A 19308-nucleotide genomic window follows, 5' to 3' on the forward strand; every position below is an offset into this window, starting at 1 on the left:
ACCTCTCTCTCTTCCTTAAGACGCTCCTTAAAGCCTTTCTCTTTGACCAAGCTTTTGTCGCCTGTCATAATATCTCATGTGGCGCGATGTCAAATATTGTTTGATAGTCGCTCCCTTTCCCACTCCATCCATCTCCCTCTCGCAGTCTTTCCATCTTTCTCTCCAAGACATTGTTTTGAGCAGTGGCAAAACTTGGAGGATTTCTTTCCCTTTCTAGACCTAAGGGTGTTGAGGCCAATTTTAGCTCCCCATAAATCAATGCAAAAAAGCAGGAGAGTGTGATTAGTTTTTCCTCCTGCAGTTTTTAAAATCAGTTTTAATATTTTTTTTGCAATTATCAATCAATTTTCAAACCTGTATCAATTGCCTAAGGAAGGTTATTGAGTCATGTTATGCCAAGGATCCAAATTTCACTACCTGTTGGTCACACAATTTCAGGGCTACCAGTGGTCTCTATCTCAGCTCAGATACTTAGAGGTGGTTCACATGCACCAGAGGAATGAAGGAGAGGCACCAACACAGTCACTGAGAGCTGGCACCAGAGCCAGCAGCGAGGAAGCCCTGGGAGAGAATGAGTGGGGAAGCAGTGCATCCAGAGGCAGTTATGCACATCAAGCCTGATGCGAGCCACACTCCGCAGTACAGGGGAGTGTCTGGGAGTACTGCAGTCTGCTCCCGGGGGAGTGTGTAACTGGGGTCAAGGCTGTTGATTTTGCATTGGGGGTTGTGAGGGAGTTTGAATTGTCTTAGCTTCTGTTCGCCACAGATTTTTGTTTTGGGTTGAATATGATCGGTTCAATCAAACATTACACTACAGGTCGTTCTGGGATTTAATTGGAACTTAGATCAGACAGGCCAAAGTCAGGTGATTTGGCCATTTTCTGTGATCCAATTGGTGGAAATAAAGGGCCTTAGACACACGACACCACATTCACGCAGACCAAAAACTTTTATATAAGTTAAACGCACACAGCTTTAGTTACAATGCGGTGGCATTAGCACTAGTCCATTGGTACACAGTGCACTCTACACCATTAATACACTGAGCACACTCACACTAATGGATTAGTCACCGTGGCACTATTACTGTAAGTTTATCAAGAGATAAATTTGCAGTTCACCAGGAAATTATGTGCTCAGTATTTATATGGTGAAATAGTTTGATTTCAGTAAACTGGCAGATTGTTATTGGACCATTCTCGGATACCTACTCTACAATCTCATTTCACCCCATCCGAGTGATCTCCAGCCTAACATCCCAGCCCACATTCTCTACTCTTCTCGTTACCTAGTTTATCAGAGTCATAATTGTGACTTTTAAACAACTGTGTACGAGCAGAGTAGTGTCCGTGCAGTGGTTTTCCTGTCGCTACGCGTGCAATGAAATCTGCCCCCATCAATGGGCTGGATTGAAGAGCACTGGGAGCTCCAACATATTACATAACCACCCCAAGGAGAAGCTCTGCACCGTACAAGAGATAGGAGCGAAGACATGGTCATGGGAAGGGATCTTCATTGGGAAGCAGAAATTCTCACATATCTTGTGCTTCCTAGAATGTCTGACAGGAAAATAATCGAGGGAACACAGACCTCAGGAATAAGAAACAGTTTGGAAGATCATGGTTTAAAATGAGGGGCTCCGTGAACTTTTTGGCTATACTCTTATTTCTCTTACTCAGCACCAAAGACCACCCCTATAAGTGGGCCCTCTACATTACTCGATACCGTGCAAAGACTGGAGTGTGACTTTGTGCACAATATTGAGTGACGTGACGGGCCTACGGGTCGAAGAGAAACCCTCGTTGCTGTAACAGATCTCTGGAAGTGATACAAGGTCTTTCGTGCCTAATTTTTGGATGGTAGATGAACAAAACCCTATCAGGCTATAAACTATAAATCAGATTTATTAATAAGTAGACAGTAGTGGATAAATCAATACAGCAGATTTCACTGGAATAAATATATTAAAAATTTGCTTGAATACATAATACCAAAGCTGGACTAGCATGCGTGATATATTTTATACACAAGAATCTGTCCATATGAGACTCCAGCCTCTATCTCAATGGTCTCAGAAAGTCTGGCCAGCTGGGAGCAATCTGCCTGGGATATACCTCCCGCACCCTCTGAAATTCAAAGCTGGGAAAAAGGAAACCGTTCCATTAGTCAGTGGCAGGAGGCACATTGTGGAACAAAATCTAACACCAAGCCACAAAAGGAGATATTAGGACAGGTGACCAAAAGCTTGGTCAAAGAGGTAGGTTTTAAGGAGCGCATTAAAGGAGGAGAGAGCGGTAGAGAGGCAGAGAGATTTAAGGAGGGAATTCCAGAGATTAGGGCCTAGGCAGCTGAAGGCACGGCCGCCAACGGTGGAGCGATTAAAATTGGGGATTCGCAAGAGGCCAGAATTGGAGGAGCGCAGAGATAAATGCAGGCCCGATCCTTTTCTTTCCCTTTCCCCTCTCTGGGTCACCTGGCTGAGAAAGTCACTGAACGAACACATTGCACGCGACCACCAGCATCTTAACTGCACACTGGATCAGATCAACGGGCACTTACTTTATTAACAAAACATGGTCAAAGTTTGATTTGCTCTAAAATGGAGGTTATAATCTGAAACCTGCGTGGCGTGTAATAAAAAAAGTTAAAACTCTCCCTGTGTGCACTCCAACCACTGAATATCTAACACTGCAGAAACACAAAAGGAGTGATGCTAAAGTAAATGGTCGCCTACTGTTGATGGTAAAAAGTTTGGCCAAAGTTTTTACCAACGGAAACTACAACAACTCGAAGTCTTCCATCAGCATCCATCCCTGCTTAAACTGTATCCAGGATTTCAGGGATCTCAGCACATCATTGGAAAGGCATAAAAAGGCCCAAAAATAATTTTTCACCCATTTTCAGCTTTTTAAACCCGTAATGATCAGTGACGATAGTCAGCACACCCATCTCCACTTTTAGCTGTTCTTTCTCCCCTCCTTTTGTTCAGTCCTATAAAAAAAAGGGGCGCACTTTTCTGCCACTTTACAGGTCTAACAAAGGGTCTACACCCTAAACGTTAACCAGTCCTTTTCTCTTTACAGATGCCGACCTGCTGTGTTTTTCCAGCCTTTCCGGTTTCGTTTTCAGATTTCCTGAAATTTTCTCCACCTTAAAAGCCCAGTTGGATTTCACATACCACAGATATTTCCAAAACCGTGTGATCGGCCCCTGCAGGCACCTGGACCAGCACCTCCATATGTTTAGCTCAGTCCAAGAGAGCTTGCTGCTGCCAATTCTCACTGTACAGCATGCAACAAATACACTCAATTACAGGGACGTGCAGATGGAGAGTGAGGCTCAGGTTCAGCTGCAGCATTGTGCTCCCTCTCACATTTGGTTACAAGTGAGGAACTCACAGGGGCCTCCTGCGAACAGGAGCAAAGTTTTTGCTTTTAAACTTTCTCGTTGGGCATTTCAACAAGTGAAGATGATCGAGAGGCCTTGCTTACTCTGCACAGCTTCAGTTAACTCGACACACACCATGTTAGATATGAATCACTCACTGTATTAGAGCAGACAAGATGTTGCATATAGAACTGCAGGTACCATTACAAGGCTCTAAGTAAAATACATCTAGCAGTCTCACTCTAGGTCCTGGTAGGAACAGGCCCATTTGCAGCCCCCACCCCAGATCCAAGGGTCACACGCAATAGCGTACGGGACCCCCTGCACCTTGCCCATATCATTCTCAGACACAGAGGATCGATGAGCAGGTGTTATTGTAGCAGCAGCAGCTTTGTAGAATTCAATTCTCAGTTCTGAAAGCCCAGTATCCAGGGAGGGTTCACAGAATGGATTATATTCTGCTAGTCGCTCACCAGAAGAAAGAATTCCGTTAACTGTTGTCAGTCATGTAATACTCATCCCTCGATATTATTTTCAAAGAACAAGTTGGGGTAACATCTCTGCTAAAGTCTTCAGAAACCCCCAGTTAGTAGGGAGTGTGTGGCTACAGTTGTTTAAAAGGGTCAGCTCCTTTTAAAATTCACAGTACATCTCAAATCTCTGAGCAAAATATGTATGTCAAGAGAATGGTGAAACATCAAACGGAGAAGAGCAGAGAGATGGAAAAGTTCAGAAACATAATAAAAGTGGGATGGAAAGTTGATAAGTTTGTTATTTGAATGTTTGTTATTTTATGGGGTCCTAGGTTTTATAAATAGGGGAAAAAAAGCAAAGTAATGCTAAACCTATACAAATCATCGAATGGCAGAACAGGCTCAAGGGGCTGAATGGCCTACTCCTGTTCCTAGGTTAGGCTGCAGTATGGTAATACTTTGACCAGTTTTTGGGTGCCTTACTTTGGAAAGGATGTCAAGGCCACAGAAAAGATTAGCTAAGATGAAGCCAGGGATGAGAGGGCAGGGCATCGATATATTAAGAATTATATTAAGAATTAAGGGAGGGGTTGGAGTTTTTTTTAGAAACACGCAAAGGGTTGTCAGGAACATGGAATGCCTGACCAGAAACAGTGATGGAAGCAGAATCCCTAATGGATTTTTAAAGGGCTGTGGATCAATATTTGAGGAAGGGAAAAAAAACAGGGTGTGGGGAAAGGGCAGGGATCCGGACTAAACGTACAGCTCTTTCAACAAGCCTGTGCAGATACGATGGGCTGAACAACTTCCTTCTGCACTGTAAAATTATATGATTCCATATTCAAAATCATGCTTAGGAGAGACATTTTGAATTCCCTGTCCTGGCAGAAAGTAGTAAACTCCTCAGATGACGTTACTGATGGGGAGGAGCCGTCTTCACTGGGAACTGGGCTAAGGCTGCCCAAACCCAGCTTATTAGAGAACATTTGCAGCCAGTACAAAGGACACTTTCATCTCATCAGTCTGGGCTAGATTTAAACCTAGTCCAAGAGGTGCACGTGTAGTGCTAACTGACCATCTCCACCTCCCTTATAAACATTCTATTTAAAATATTTGAGTTTACAAATAGAAGAAATTCTTAATTTTGTAGCCCACAAACATTAATTGAAGTAATTCCCTTCTCCCTCCATTGCATGTTTTGTCACTTCACTCCTCTCTTCTTGAATAGATCAACTCACCCTGGGACATGGTTTCACTGGTATCAACAGCCCTCCAGCAACCATTCTTCACGTTTGAACTTGGAGGGCAAGGCTATTCCACTACAGGGACCAGAGGACACAGATTTTAAAGGTAATTGGCAAAAGAACCAGAGGCGACTTGAGGAAACTTTTTTTTTATATAAACACAGCGAGTTGTTATGATCTGGAATTCACTGCTTGAAAGGGCGGTGGAAGCAGATTCAATAGTAACTTTCAAAAGGGAATTGGATAAATACTTGAAAGGAAAAAAGTTTACAGGGCTGTGAGGAAAGAGCAAGGGAGTGGGACTAATTGGCTAGCTCTACCAAAGAGGCACAGGCACGATGGGCCGAATGGCCTCCTTCTGTGCTGTGTCATTCTATGATTCTATCAGCCCAATTTTACCTGCACCCAAGATTCAAACAGGAGCAGAAATCCAGGCTGATCATTTTTTCTCCCCCGCGTAGCCAATAGCCCAGGTACACGGAGGCCCTTTATAGTATTCCTACCACTGACCCAGACTATGGACTGTCCTGGTCGTTATGGCTTGGTACCACGGCTCACGCTGCATTTGCCCACTGAGGACCCTGATAATGCTATTGATGTCACCTTGCCTTTGTGACCTGATCTCCACTGGCACTTCCTCCCCGCACGTTTTAGAAAACACACTTAGCTCACCTGAGCAAGGCAGGGAAAACAACAGCCAGCCAGGTTCTTGCTCCTTACTGCCACCCAGTGACCCCGCTGGTGCTGGAAATAGTGTGCGCGAGTGCGGACGTCAGGCCAGCACAGGAGTGGGCTCAAGCATGAAGACTTCTACGGATGAACAGCCTGCTGGCATTCACTATCCAAGTACTCGCATGAAGAGTGGCCACTTGGGCTACATGCTGGAGATCTTCACCACCTGTGGAACCGTATCCCAGGATGGGTCAACACCCTCCTGAAGACAAAAAAAGGTGAGTGGTGGAAATCTGTGCGGGCGGGGTGGGGGAAGTTTCATTTTCGAATTCATATTGGCTTGAAAGCTGGTCACCGACCACGAAGGTTTCAAGTATTACATTTAACCACTCACCTCCTTCCAAAATGGTTTTCCTAGATTGGCAAATTCTAAATTGATATCACAGGCAACAACTTTGCCATCGTCTGGTACTGCGAGTGCCATGTTCAAGGCATTATATCCGGTGTAGACCCCTGCAGAAGCAAGACAAGCCGAATATTGAGTGAATATTAAATGAAAAAGAGGGGGAAGTATTTAAGTCTGGAACACTTTACAAAGATTAATTGGTAAAATCGGCTCTGACTCCTTTATCAAAACAACACAAAAAAAATCAAATCAAAATTGCCCAGACAGCCTGTGGATTTGCAGACAGGACACACCGCTGCTGATTCTCCTTTCTCTCCCCCATAGGTGCCGACTCGAGCTCGAAACATGGGGGACACCGTAACACAGCTGGATCCTGTCCTCCAGCAAATAGGAAAAGAAAACAAAAGGAAGTTTGCTTGCAGCCATTCCAATGTGCTTCTCAGACAACTGCCAGGCTTTCAGCACTAGCGGCTTTTAACCACCGTCCCACCTTCCTCCAGGTTGAGGTTTATGAAGGACACATTCACATTATAACTGTAGCATCAGTGCAAAGTGGTTTTGTAGGGAGTTATAGTGTTAAATAGCCTGAATCCAGAGTCAGACTAAACCAAGTTTAGCATTAATATAAAGCTAAAAATTGCTTCTCACCAACGTCAACAAATCCTTAAATAGGGTTTTTAAAAAAAGTTATTTAAATGCTGCCCAGCCAGTTTACCCAACTCATATTTGTCAGACGCCAGTCAAATCGGCCGATATCTTCAGGCACGGCTACAAATATTCTCTTGTAAACTACAAATGATAGACATGCTACCAAGCCAATCGGAGCTCCTGCTGCTTGACCCGATAGCATTACGTGCAGTTTCAGATTGCCAACAAGTTAACATGATTAAAATGTGACTGAAAAGAACGCTGCCAACTTTGTGTCCATGAACTAACTTGTAATAAACTCCAATCGATAGCTTACGCAATCTAGACATCTGACTCGATGTCTTGTGCTGATTTTATTTTTGCTCCTTTCCCAATTGATTACTCACACATGCAGAGTCTGGTTTCTGCTCTCTGTGCAAGGACAGCTGGGAGTTGCAGTTTTGGTTGTCTGATGGCATAAGTCCCTTGTACCAAGGATAATGGGGGTCGTGGATCAGTTTTCTTTCCACAAACTCCTCCCTGGCCATGATGGGGTTTAAGTTAAAAATCCTTTATGTTAAACCAGTCTTTGACCATTTAACTTGCAGCATTCAAATAACCTATACTAGCTCCAGTGGGTCAGATTTACAGTCCTCATCTACAAATCCCTCCACGGCTTTGATCCATCTCACCTCTGCGATCTTCCCTATCTTCATGTCCCTTCCCATACCCTCTTGTTTTCTGACTCTGGCATTCTGTGACCCCCCCCCCCCACCCCATTCCCATGCTCTCCACCTTTGATGGTAAAATCCTTAGCTACTTGAACACTATTCTCTGAAAATTCTCTCCCTTCGACCTCTCTAACTAGGTGTCAGCTGCAGCTCAGTGGTAGCACTCTCGCCTCAGAGTCTGAAGGTTATGGGTTCAAGCCCCACTCCAGGGACCTGAGCATGAAATCTAGGCCAACATTCCAGTGCAGTACTGAGGGAGTGCTGCACTATCGGAGGTGCTGCCCTCTCGATGAGACTTTAAACCGAGGTTCCGTTTCCCCTCCCAGGTGGATGTAAAAGATCCCATTGCACTATTTTAAAGAGCATGGGAATTCTCCCGTGTTGTGGCAAACAGATTATCTGGTCATTATCTCATTGCTGTTCGTGGGACTTTGCTGTGTGCAAATTGGCTGCTGCGTTTCCTACATTACAACAGTGACTACACTTCAAAAGTAATTAATTAGCAGTACAGTGCTTTGGGACATCCAGAGGTCATGAAAGGCGCTATTTAAATGCATGTCTTTCTTTCCAACACCCTCCTACCCTTTAAGGATCTTCTCAAAACCCATCTCTTTGACTAAACTTTCACTCACCTCTCCTAACCCTCCCAAAAAATGTTCAGCATCAGCCCCCTTGTCTCCCCTGTGAATCATTGAGAGATTTCTACTGTTGAAAGTACTTCATTTGAATTGCTGCTCGCCATTGTCTACACACTGGCTGCTGAGGGCAGGAACCATCTCAAAATAGGTCATCAAATTTCTCTGAGAAAACACACAACCCTACAAGAAATTGCATAGAATCTAATGAGAATCACAGTGGCCACTTCAGAACAGCCGCTACAAACATTCCCACCTCTCCAACCAACCCAAACCCAATGCCTATCTTGTTCTAATACAATGACCAATTTATGATTGAATGTAACTGATCAATCACATATCCTGAGTATTACAAGACTTCAGGTGTTAAAATCCAGTTATACAAAGTAAAATATTATTGACTATGGGACGTCCATTAACAGTTCAAGGTGTACTCTCACAGTTTGTGTCACTGGGGTCCCTGCAGTGAAGCATCAGATACTCTTAGCTGTATATTATTCTGTATTTACATGGTTCTTTGTCCATGCGTGTCGATTTATACATGAACAGAACAAACACAGGTTTACCAAATAGTCTCTAGTGACGTACACAGTGAAGGTTCTGTTGGGAATTTACTCAGAGTACCCACCTATTTCTATCACTTTCTTTGCATTAATAAGCTTTGCCAAGTTGGCCATCAGCTGAGCCTGTTCACGAGCCACCATCATCATATTCCTTCGATCCTCAAGAGTCCGCTGAAAAAGGAATTTTAAAAAGAAATAAAAAAAGTGAGGAAAAAAAGTTTCCAAACACATCACTTTTTACTTCGAAGACATGGCGTCGCACTCCCCTGGAGCACAGTCAGCGGGAACGAACGAGTTATTTGTGCAGGGCTGGTTTCTTCACGTTTTGACTGTTGCCAAGGCTGTGCCACCCACCACCAATTCTAAAACTGGATGGGGATGGAATCATGGCTTGAATCATTCTAACAACTAAAGTTTCCACATCATAGGACAGAAGTGACTGAAGAAAAAGAGAGACTTCAGATTACAGCTGAGAAACTTCAGGGCAACGCACTCACGAACTGGGCTGTAACAGTCTGCCAACAGATCCTAGTCCAGCTGTGTATATGAAAGACCTTTGATGAATTCAGATGTGTAGCTGTTACACACCTTAGTCAATTGCCTCGATGGTTTGTAACGATAATGTTTGGTACAGTTTTCCCACTGCTTAGTCATATAGGAGATAAAATAGTGCACAATTTATATGAATATTAATCAGAGTGCAATCAGGAGAAATTAAACCTCTTCAGGCCAGGTAGGAGAGGATGAAAGAAAAATAGCAACTACAAATCCCATCATCCGTTGTGCAAGGATTCTTGGCATATATAACCAAAACTACAAGTGCCAGCATCTTGTGCACAAACGGCCAAAACTAGACAGGTGGCAATCCATTACTGAGTAGCCTTATGGCACAACCAGCTGATGTAACTACAACTATTGTCAGGACTTGGAAACAAGCTTGTGGCCAAGACAGAAATTACCAATCTCAGTTGGATCATAAAATTAGGGTCATTTTCCCCACAGATAAAGAGCATATCATTCATCCCAGGAATACTGCCATACCTCCTAGTGGCTATTACAAAGCTACACTAGGAGAGAGACAAGTACATGCACATTGCTCAAGCCCCTGGTTGGCCAGGGATATTGTCCGCTGACCTGTCCGGATCATTAAGCTCACTTTCTTTACCCAGCTCTCATCATTTAACTGTGGCTAATCTTTATTTTGTGCATCGAACTAAATCCCAGGGAATAGTTAACGGCAAAGTCACTGCTACTCACTGACCTTGCTCAGCTTCTTCAGGATTGGATGCTCCCGGAGAGAATTCTGTAACACGTACTCCATTAAAGGGTCTCCTTTAGTGTCACAGTGGCTCTTAAAGGTGTGTAGAATTGAGTAACGACGCGAAACCAACTTTGTCCCTACAATGAAAAAACGAGTCCGAAGATGCCGAATCATATTGTAGTTTCTTACATAAATCCATCCAAAATCATCTAAACATTAAATGTAACACAGGCAAATGTCGTTTGTGTACCTTTAAGGTATGCGCAGTGAAGCGCTTTGGGATGTCCTGAGTTGGTGAAAGATGTTATATAGAATCATAGAAAGGTTACAGCACGGAAGGAGGCCATTCGGCCCATCAAGTCCATGCCGGCTCTATGCAAGAGCAATCCAGCTAGTCCCACTCCCCCGCCCTATCCCCGTAGCCCTGCAATTTTTTTTTCTTTCAAGTACTTATCCAGTTCCCTTTTGAAGGCCATGACTGAATCTGCCTCCACCACCCCCTCGGGCAGTGCATTTCAGATCATAACCACTCGCTGTGTAAAAAGGTGTTTCCCTCATGTCACCTTTGGTTCTTTTGCCAATCACCTTAAATCTATGTCCTCTGGTTTCATGTCATCTTTGGTTCTTTTGCCAATCACCTTAAATCTATGTCCTCTGGTTCTTGACCCTTCCTTCTCTATCTACACCCTTCATTTGTAAATAATTTTACAACACCAAGTTATAGTCCAACAATTTTATTTGAAAATCACAAGCTTTCGGAGGCTTCCTCCTTCCTCAGGTGAATATGGAAATCATTCCACATTCCCTGTTTCCACATTCACCTGAGGAAGGAGGAAGCCTCCGAAAGCTTGTGATTTTCAAATAAAATTGTTGGACTATAACTTGGTGTTGTAAAATTGTTTACAATTGTCAACCCCAGTCCATCACCAGCATCTCCACATCATGTACACCCTTCATGATTTTGAATGCCTCGATCAAATCTCCTTGCAACCGTCTCTGTTCCAAGAAGAACAGCCCCAGCTTCTCCAGTCTATCCACGTAACTAAACATAACTGGAATCATTCTAGTAAATCTCTTCTGCACCCTCTCTAAGGCCTTCACATCTTTCCTGAAGTGCAGTGCCCAGAACTGGACACAATACCCCAGTTGTGGCCGAACCAATGTTTTATAAAGGTTCATCATGACTTCCATACTTTTGTACTCTATGCCTCTATTTATAAAGCCCAGGATCCTGTATGCTTATATAACCACCTTCTCAACCTGCCCTGTGATTTGTGCACATATACCCCAGATCTCTCTGTTCCTGTACCCTCTTTAGAGTTGTGCCCTCTAGTTTATATTGCCTCTCCTCATTCTTCCTACCGAAATGTATCACCTTGCATTTTTCTGCGTTAAATTTAATCTGTCACGTGTCCGCCCATGCCACCAGCATGTCTATATCCTCTTGAAGTCTAACACTATCCTCCACACTGTTTACTACCCTTCCAAGTTTTGTGTCATCTGCAAATTTTGAAATTGTGCCCTCCACACCCAAGTCCAAGTCATTAATATATATCAAGAAAAGCAGTGGTCCCGGAACTGACCCCTGGGGAACACCACTGTACACCTCCCTCCAGTCCCAAAAACAACCGTTCACCACTACTCTCTGTTTTCTGTCCCTTAGCCAATTCTGTATCCACTGCCCCCTTTATTCCATGGGGCCGCAATCTTGATGATAAGCCTTCTGTGCGACACTATCGAACGCCTTTTGAAAGTCCGTATACACCACATCAACTGCATTGCCCTCATCTACCCTCTCTGTTACCTCATCAAAAAACTCTATCAAGTTGGTTAAACACGATTTGCCTTTAAAAAAATCCGTGCTGGCTTTCCCTAATCAATCCACACTTGTCCAAGTGACTGTTAATTCTGTCCCGGATTATCGTTTCTAAAAGTTTTCCCTCCACTGAGGTTAAATTGACTGGCCTGTAGTTGCTGGGTTTATTCTTACACACTTTTTTGAATAAGGGTGTAACATTTCCAATTCTCCAGTCCTCTGGCACTACCACTGTATGTATGGATGTTTGGAAGATTAAGGCCAGTACCTCCACAATTTCCACCCTTACTTCCCTCAGCAACTTAGGATGTATCCCATCCCGACCGGGTGACTTATCTACTTTAAGTACAGCTAGCCTTTCAAGTACCTCTTCTTCATCAATTTTTAGCCCATCCACTATCTCAACTTTATCTTCCTTTACTGAGACTGTGGCAGCATCTTTTTCCTTGGTAAAGACAGACGCAAAGTACTCATTTAGAACCTCAGCCATCCCCTCTGCCTCCATGAGTAGATCTCCTTTATAGTCGTTAATTGGTCCCACCCCTTCTCTTACTATCTGTTTACATGCCTGTAGAAGACTTTTGGATTCCCTTTTATGTTAGCCGCCAGTCTATTCTCATACTCTCTCTTTGTCCCTCTTATTTCCTTTTTCACTTCCCCTCTGTGCTTTCTATATTCTGCTTGGTTCTCACTTGTATCATCAATCTGACAGCTGTCATACTCCCCTTTATACCATTTCATCTTACTCACTATCTCTTTTGTCATCCAGGGAGCTCTGGCTTTAGTTGCCCTACCTTTCTGCCTCATGGGAATGTGCCTAGACTGTACCCGAACCATCTCCTCCTTAAAGGCCGCCCACTGTTCAATTACAGAATGCAAGTTCTTTTGTTCTTCTGATTCTGCTGAATAAATCTCTACATTGTCCCCGGGCCCACCTGAACTGCTCTAATCTGTTTGTGTGAGTGAAGGCAGCTACTGAACCTACGAGTGCCCCATCTTCACTCAGAGGTAAATCCAGCTACATTTGACGGCTCACTCCTAATAAGATCCTCCTGTATGGATGCAGAGACCTGGGGTGCAGGGGGTGCGGAGAAAGAGAACAGATGGGGGGTGGGGGGGGAGGAATGGAAGAGAACAGATGGGAGGGGAGGGGAGGGGAGGGGAGGGGGGGGGGGAGGAATGGAAGAGAACAGATGGGAGGTGGGGGGGGGGGGAGAGGGGGGGGGGGGGAGAGGGGGAGGGGGAGGGGGGGGGAGAGGGGGAGGGGGAGGGGGGGGGAGAGGGGGGGAGAGGGGGAGGGGGAGGGGGGGGAGAGGGGGAGGGGGGGGAGAGGGGGAGGGGGGGGAGAGGGGGAGGGGGGGGAGAGGGGGAGGGGGGGGAGAGGGGGAGGGGGGGGAGAGGGGGAGGGGGGGGAGAGGGGGAGGGGGGGGAGAGGGGGAGGGGGGGGAGAGGGGGAGGGGGGGGAGAGGGGGAGGGGGGGGAGAGGGGGAGGGGGGGGAGAGGGGGAGGGGGGGGAGAGGGGGAGGGGGGGGAGAGGGGGGGGAGAGGGGGAGGGGGGGGAGAGGGGGGGGAGAGGGGGAGGGGGGGGGAGAGGGGGAGGGGGGGGGAGAGGGGGAGGGGGGGAGGGGGGGGAGAGGGGGAGGGGGGGGAGAGGGGGAGGGGGGGAGAGGGGGAGGGGGGGGAGAGGGGGAGGGGGGGGAGAGGGGGAGGGGGGGGAGAGGGGGAGGGGGGGGGAGAGGGGGAGGGGGGGGGGAGAGGGGGAGGGGGGGGGAGAGGGGGAGGGGGGGGGAGAGGGGGAGGGGGGGGAGAGGGGGAGGGGGGGGGAGAGGGGGAGGGGGGGGGAGAGGGGGAGGGGGGGGAGAGGGGGAGGGGGGGGGAGAGGGGGAGGGGGGGGGAGAGGGGGAGGGGGGGGGAGAGGGGGAGGGGGGGGGAGAGGGGGAGAAGGGAGGGGGGAGGAGGAATGGAAGAGAACAGATGGGAGGTGGGGGGGAGGAATGGAAGAGAACAGATGGGAGGGGGGGGGGGGAGGAATGGAAGAACAGATGGGGAGGGGAGGGGGGGGGGGGGGGAGAGGAATGGAAGAGAACAGATGGGAGGTGGGGGGGGGAGGAATGGAAGAGAACAGATGGGAGGAGGTGGTGGTGTGGGGGGAGGAGGTGGTGGTGTGGGGGGAGGAATGGAAGAGAACAGATGGGGGGGGGGAGGATTGGAAGAGAACAGATGGGGGGGGGTGGGGGGGGGAGGATTGGAAGAGAACAGATGGGGGGATGGGGGGATGGGGGAATGGGGGTGGGGATGGGGGAATGGGGGTGGGGATGGGGGAATGGGGATGGGGGAATGGGGGGGTGGGGATGGGGAGGGGGGGTGGGGAGGGGGGGTGGGGGGGAGGGGTGGGGGGGAGGGGGGGTGGGGAGGATTGGAAGAGAACAGATGGGGGGTGGGGGGGGGGGGGGAGGATTGGAAGAGAACAGATGGGGGGTGGGGGGGGGAGGATTGGAAGAGAACAGATCGGGGGTGGGGGGGGGGGAGGATTGGAAGAGAACAGATGGGGGGTGGGGGGGGGGGAGGATTGGAAGAGAACAGATGGGGGGGGGGGGAGGATTGGAAGAGAACAGATGGGGGGTGGGGGGGGGGGAGGATTGGAAGAGAACAGATGGGGGGGGGAGGATTGGAAGAGAACAGATGGGGGGGGGGAGGATTGGAAGAGAACAGATGGGGGGGGGTGGGGGGGGGGAGGATTGGAAGAGAACAGATGGGGGGTGAGGATTGGAAGAGAACAGATGGGGGGATGGGGGAATGGGGGTGGGGATGGGGGAATGGGGGTGGGGATGGGGGAATGGGGGTGGGGGAATGGGGGGGTGGGGATGGGGGAATGGGGGTGGGGAGGGGGGGTGGGGAGGGGGGGTGGGGGGGAGGGGGGGTGGGGAGGATTGGAAGAGAACAGATGGGGGGTGGGGGGGGGGAGGATTGGAAGAGAACAGATGGGGGGTGGGGGGGGGAGGATTGGAAGAGAACAGATGGGGGGTGGGGGGGGGGGAGGATTGGAAGAGAACAGATGGGGGGTGGGGGGGGGGAGGATTGGAAGAGAACAGATGGGGGGTGGGGGGGGGGAGGATTGGAAGAGAACAGATGGGGGGTGGGGGGGGGGGGAGGATTGGAAGAGAACAGATGGGGGGGGGGGGGGGAGGATTGGAAGAGAACAGATGGGGGGGGGGGGAGGATTGGAAGAGAACAGATGGGGGGGGGGGGAGGATTGGAAGAGAACAGATGGGGGGTGGGGGGGGGGAGGATTGGAAGAGAACAGATGGGGGGTGGGGGGAGGATTGGAAGAGAACAGATGGGGGGTGGGGGGTGGGGGGAGGGGAGGAATGGAAGAGAACAGATGGGGGGTGGGGGGAGGGGAGGATTGGAAGAGAACAGATGGGGGGATGGGGGGATGGGGGAATGGGGGTGGGGATGGGGGAATGGGGATGGGGGAATGGGGATGGGGGAATGGGGATGGGGGAATGGGGATGGGGGAATGGGGATGGGGGAATGGGGATGGGGGAATGGGGGGGTGGGAATGGGGGAATGGGGGTGGGGAGGGGGGGTGGGGAGGGGGGGTGGGGGGGAGGGGGGGTGGGGAGGGGGGGTGGGGGGGAGGGGGGGTGGGGAGGATTGGAAGAGAACAGATGGGGGGTGGGGGGGGAGGGGAGGAATGGAAGAGAACAGATGGGGGGTGGGGGGAGGGGAGGAATGGAAGAGAACAGATGGGGGGTGAGGATTGGAAGAGAACAGATGGGGGGATGGGGGAATGGGGGTGGGGATGGGGGAATGGGGGTGGGGATGGGGGAATGGGGGTGGGGATGGGGGAATGGGGGTGGGGATGGGGGAATGGGGGTGGGGGGATGGGGGAATGGGGGTGGGGGGATGGGGGAATGGGGATGGGGGAATGGGGGTGGGGATGGGGGAATGGGGATGGGGGAATGGGGATGGGGGAATGGGGATGGGGGAATGGGGATGGGGGAATGGGGATGGGGGAATGGGGATGGGGGAATGGGGATGGGGGAATGGGGATGGGGGAATGGGGGGGTGGGGATGGGGGAATGGGGGTGGGGATGGGGGAATGGGGATGGGGGAATGGGGATGGGGGAATGGGGATGGGGGAATGGGGATGGGGGAATGGGGATGGGGGAATGGGGATGGGGGAATGGGGATGGGGGAATGGGGATGGGGGAATGGGGGGGTGGGGATGGGGGAATGGGGATGGGGGAATGGGGGGGTGGGGATGGGGGAATGGGGGTGGGGAGGGGGGGTGGGGAGGGGGGAATGGGGGTGGGGAGGGGGGGTGGGGAGGGGGGGTGGGGGGGAGGGGAGGATTGGAAGAGAACAGATGGGGGGTGGGGGGGGGAGGGGAGGAATGGAAGAGAACAGGTGGGGGGTGGGGGGGGGAGGGGAGGAATGGAAGAGAACAGGTGGGGGGTGGGGGGGGGAGGGGAGGAATGGAAGAGAACAGGTGGGGGGTGGGGGGGGAGGGGAGGAATGGAAGAGAACAGATGGGGGGTGAGGATTGGAAGAGAACAGATGGGGGGATGGGGGAATGGGGGTGGGGATGGGGGAATGGGGGTGGGGATGGGGGGTGGGGGGGATGGGGGGTGGGGGGGAGGGGGGGAGGGGAGGATTGGAAGAGAACAGGTGGGGGGTGGGGGGGGGAGGGGAGGATTGGAAGAGAACAGGTGGGGGGTGGGGGGGGGAGGGGAGGAATGGAAGAGAACAGGTGGGGGGTGGGGGGGGGAGGGGAGGAATGGAAGAGAACAGGTGGGGGGTGGGGGGGGGAGGGGAGGAATGGAAGAGAACAGGTGGGGGGTGGGGGGGGGAGGGGAGGAATGGAAGAGAACAGGTGGGGGGTGGGGGGGGGAGGGGAGGAATGGAAGAGAACAGGTGGGGGGTGGGGGGTGGGGGGGGGAGGGGAGGAATGGAAGAGAACAGGTGGGGGGTGGGGGGGGGAGGGGAGGAATGGAAGAGAACAGGTGGGGGGTGGGGGGGGGAGGGGAGGAATGGAAGAGAACAGGTGGGGGGTGGGGGGGGGAGGGGAGGAATGGAAGAGAACAGGTGGGGGGTGGGGGGGGGAGGGGAGGAATGGAAGAGAACAGGTGGGGGGTGGGGGGGGGAGGGGAGGAATGGAAGAGAACAGGTGGGGGGTGGGGGGGGGAGGGGAGGAATGGAAGAGAACAGGTGGGGGGTGGGGGGGGGAGGGGAGGAATGGAAGAGAACAGGTGGGGGGTGGGGGGGGGAGGGGAGGAATGGAAGAGAACAGGTGGGGGGTGGGGGGGGGAGGGGAGGAATGGAAGAGAACAGGTGGGGGGTGGGGGGGGGAGGGGAGGAATGGAAGAGAACAGGTGGGGGGTGGGGGGGGGAGGGGAGGAATGGAAGAGAACAGGTGGGGGGTGGGGGGGGGAGGGGAGGAATGGAAGAGAACAGGTGGGGGGTGGGGGGGGGAGGGGAGGAATGGAAGAGAACAGGTGGGGGGTGGGGGGGGGAGGGGAGGAATGGAAGAGAACAGGTGGGGGGTGGGGGGGGGAGGGGAGGAATGGAAGAGAACAGGTGGGGGGTGGGGGGGGGAGGGGAGGAATGGAAGAGAACAGGTGGGGGGTGGGGGGGGGAGGGGAGGAATGGAAGAGAACAGGTGGGGGGTGGGGGGAGGGGAGGAATGGAAGAGAACAGGTGGGGGGTGGGGGGAGGGGAGGAATGGAAGAGAACAGATGGGGGGTGGGGGGAGGGGAGGAATGGAAGAGAACAGATGGGGGGTGGGGGGAGGGGAGGAATGGAAGAGAACAGATGGGGGGTGGGGGGAGGGGAGGAATGGAAGAGAACAGATGGGGGGTGGGGGGAGGGGAGGAATGGAAGAGAACAGATGGGGGGTGGGGGGAGGGGAGGAATGGAAGAGAACAGATGGGGGGTGGGGGGAGGGGAGGAATGGAAGAGAACAGATGGGGGGTGGGGGGAGGGGAGGAATGGAAGAGAACAGATGGGGGGTGGGGGGAGGGGAGGAATGGAAGAGAACAGATGGGGGGTGGGGGGAGGGGAGGAATGGAAGAGAACAGATGGGGGGTGGGGGGAGGGGAGGAATGGAAGAGAACAGATGGGGGGTGGGGGGAGGGGAGGAATGGAAGAGAACAGATGGGGGTGGGGGGAGGGGAGGAATGGAAGAGAACAGATGGGGGGTGGGGGGAGGGGAGGAATGGAAGAGAACAGATGGGGGTGGGGGGAGGGGAGGAATGGAAGAGAACAGATGGGGGGTGGGGGGAGGGGAGGAATGGAAGAGAACAGATGGGGGGTGGGGGGTGGGGGGTGGGGGGTGGGGGGTGGGGGGTGGGGAGGAATGGAAGAGAACAGATGGGGGGTGGGGGGAGGGGAGGAATGGAAGAGAACAGATGGGGGGTGGGGGGAGGGGAGGAATGGAAGAGAACAGATGGGGGGTGGGGGGAGGGGAGGAATGGAAGAGAACAGATGGGGGGTGGGGGGAGGGGAGGAATGGAAGAGAACAGATGGGGGGTGGGGGGAGGGGAGGAATGGAAGAGAACAGATGGGGGGTGGGGGGAGGGGAGGAATGGAAGAGAACAGGTGGGGGGTGGGGGGAGGGGAGGAATGGAAGAGAACAGATGGGGGGTGGGGGGAGGAGGAATGGAAGAGAACAGATGGGGGGTGGGGGGAGGAATGGAAGAGAACAGACCTCGGGGGGGGGCGCAGAGAGCTGGGAGAAGCAGAGAACTGGGGGTAGAGCCCACCCCGGGTTCAGAGACCTGGCAATTGCTGGAACACATCTCCAGACTGAAAGTGTTGTTGCGTCGGCTGCAGATTGAAGTCACTCACCCAGCCACAGACCAGCGGTGAAGGTCACTCCCAGCGCAGCAGCGCTCAAAAGCCCGTCCTTACTGAGCCACAACATCCTTAGTGAGGAAATCCCGATGGAGCAAGAACCCTGGAGAGACTCGGACTCACTGTGCACCGGGCGCTGTCTCTTTAACGGAGTGATACACAAGAGCAAACCTGCTGGGCTGAACTTCAAGCTTCAATATCTGACTGACGACCTCTGCAGGGTGGAGAGACTGCAGTCAGGACTTTCAACTCTCCAGCAAAAGGTGAAGTTAAACTATCAAGGCTCTCGCTGACTCAGCTCTCTAATCTCGCTCACTTCCTTGTTTGGATAGCGGACCGTACAACTTGAAAACTTTTGTGTTGACTATTTTAAAGGGGTTGTCTCACTGAGCAAGGGATGTCCTCCCACCAGTCCCCAGGTCTCTGTGGAGATGTGACACACACGTTGTGCCTCTGTGAACAAGCCCACTCCATGGCTTTTAATGCCCTCTAGGGAGGAGCAATAAATGTAACCTGGTAGCATTTGCTTGAGAACAAACAAAAATCTACTCCATACAAAGGAAGGCGAGGTTTACAAGCAACAGCTTCCTGACTGCAATGATTAAAACTTTGCTGCTTTGTGGAAGGATGAGAGC

At 51.3% G+C, this 19308-nt stretch overlaps 1 protein-coding gene across 1 annotated transcript in view; it reads right to left on the reverse strand.

The window, feature by feature from the left end:
• Positions 1 to 19095, reverse strand: part of LOC137304105 (catechol O-methyltransferase domain-containing protein 1-like) — a 48892-nt gene extending 29797 nt beyond the window's left edge. Inside the window, exons 1-4 of the mRNA XM_067972583.1 lie at positions 18668 to 19095; positions 10000 to 10136; positions 8804 to 8909; positions 6171 to 6289 (exon numbers count right to left, since the gene is read on the reverse strand). Of these exons, the coding sequence (XP_067828684.1) occupies positions 6171 to 6289; positions 8804 to 8909; positions 10000 to 10136; positions 18668 to 18743 (438 nt within the window). The 5' untranslated portion in view covers positions 18744 to 19095. The remainder of the gene's footprint in view (positions 1 to 6170; positions 6290 to 8803; positions 8910 to 9999; positions 10137 to 18667) is intronic.
• Between the last annotated feature and the right edge of the window lie 213 nt (positions 19096 to 19308).

This window comes from Heptranchias perlo, chromosome 36 (assembly GCF_035084215.1).
Source record: "Heptranchias perlo isolate sHepPer1 chromosome 36, sHepPer1.hap1, whole genome shotgun sequence".
Taxonomy (NCBI): Eukaryota; Metazoa; Chordata; class Chondrichthyes; order Hexanchiformes; family Hexanchidae; genus Heptranchias; species Heptranchias perlo.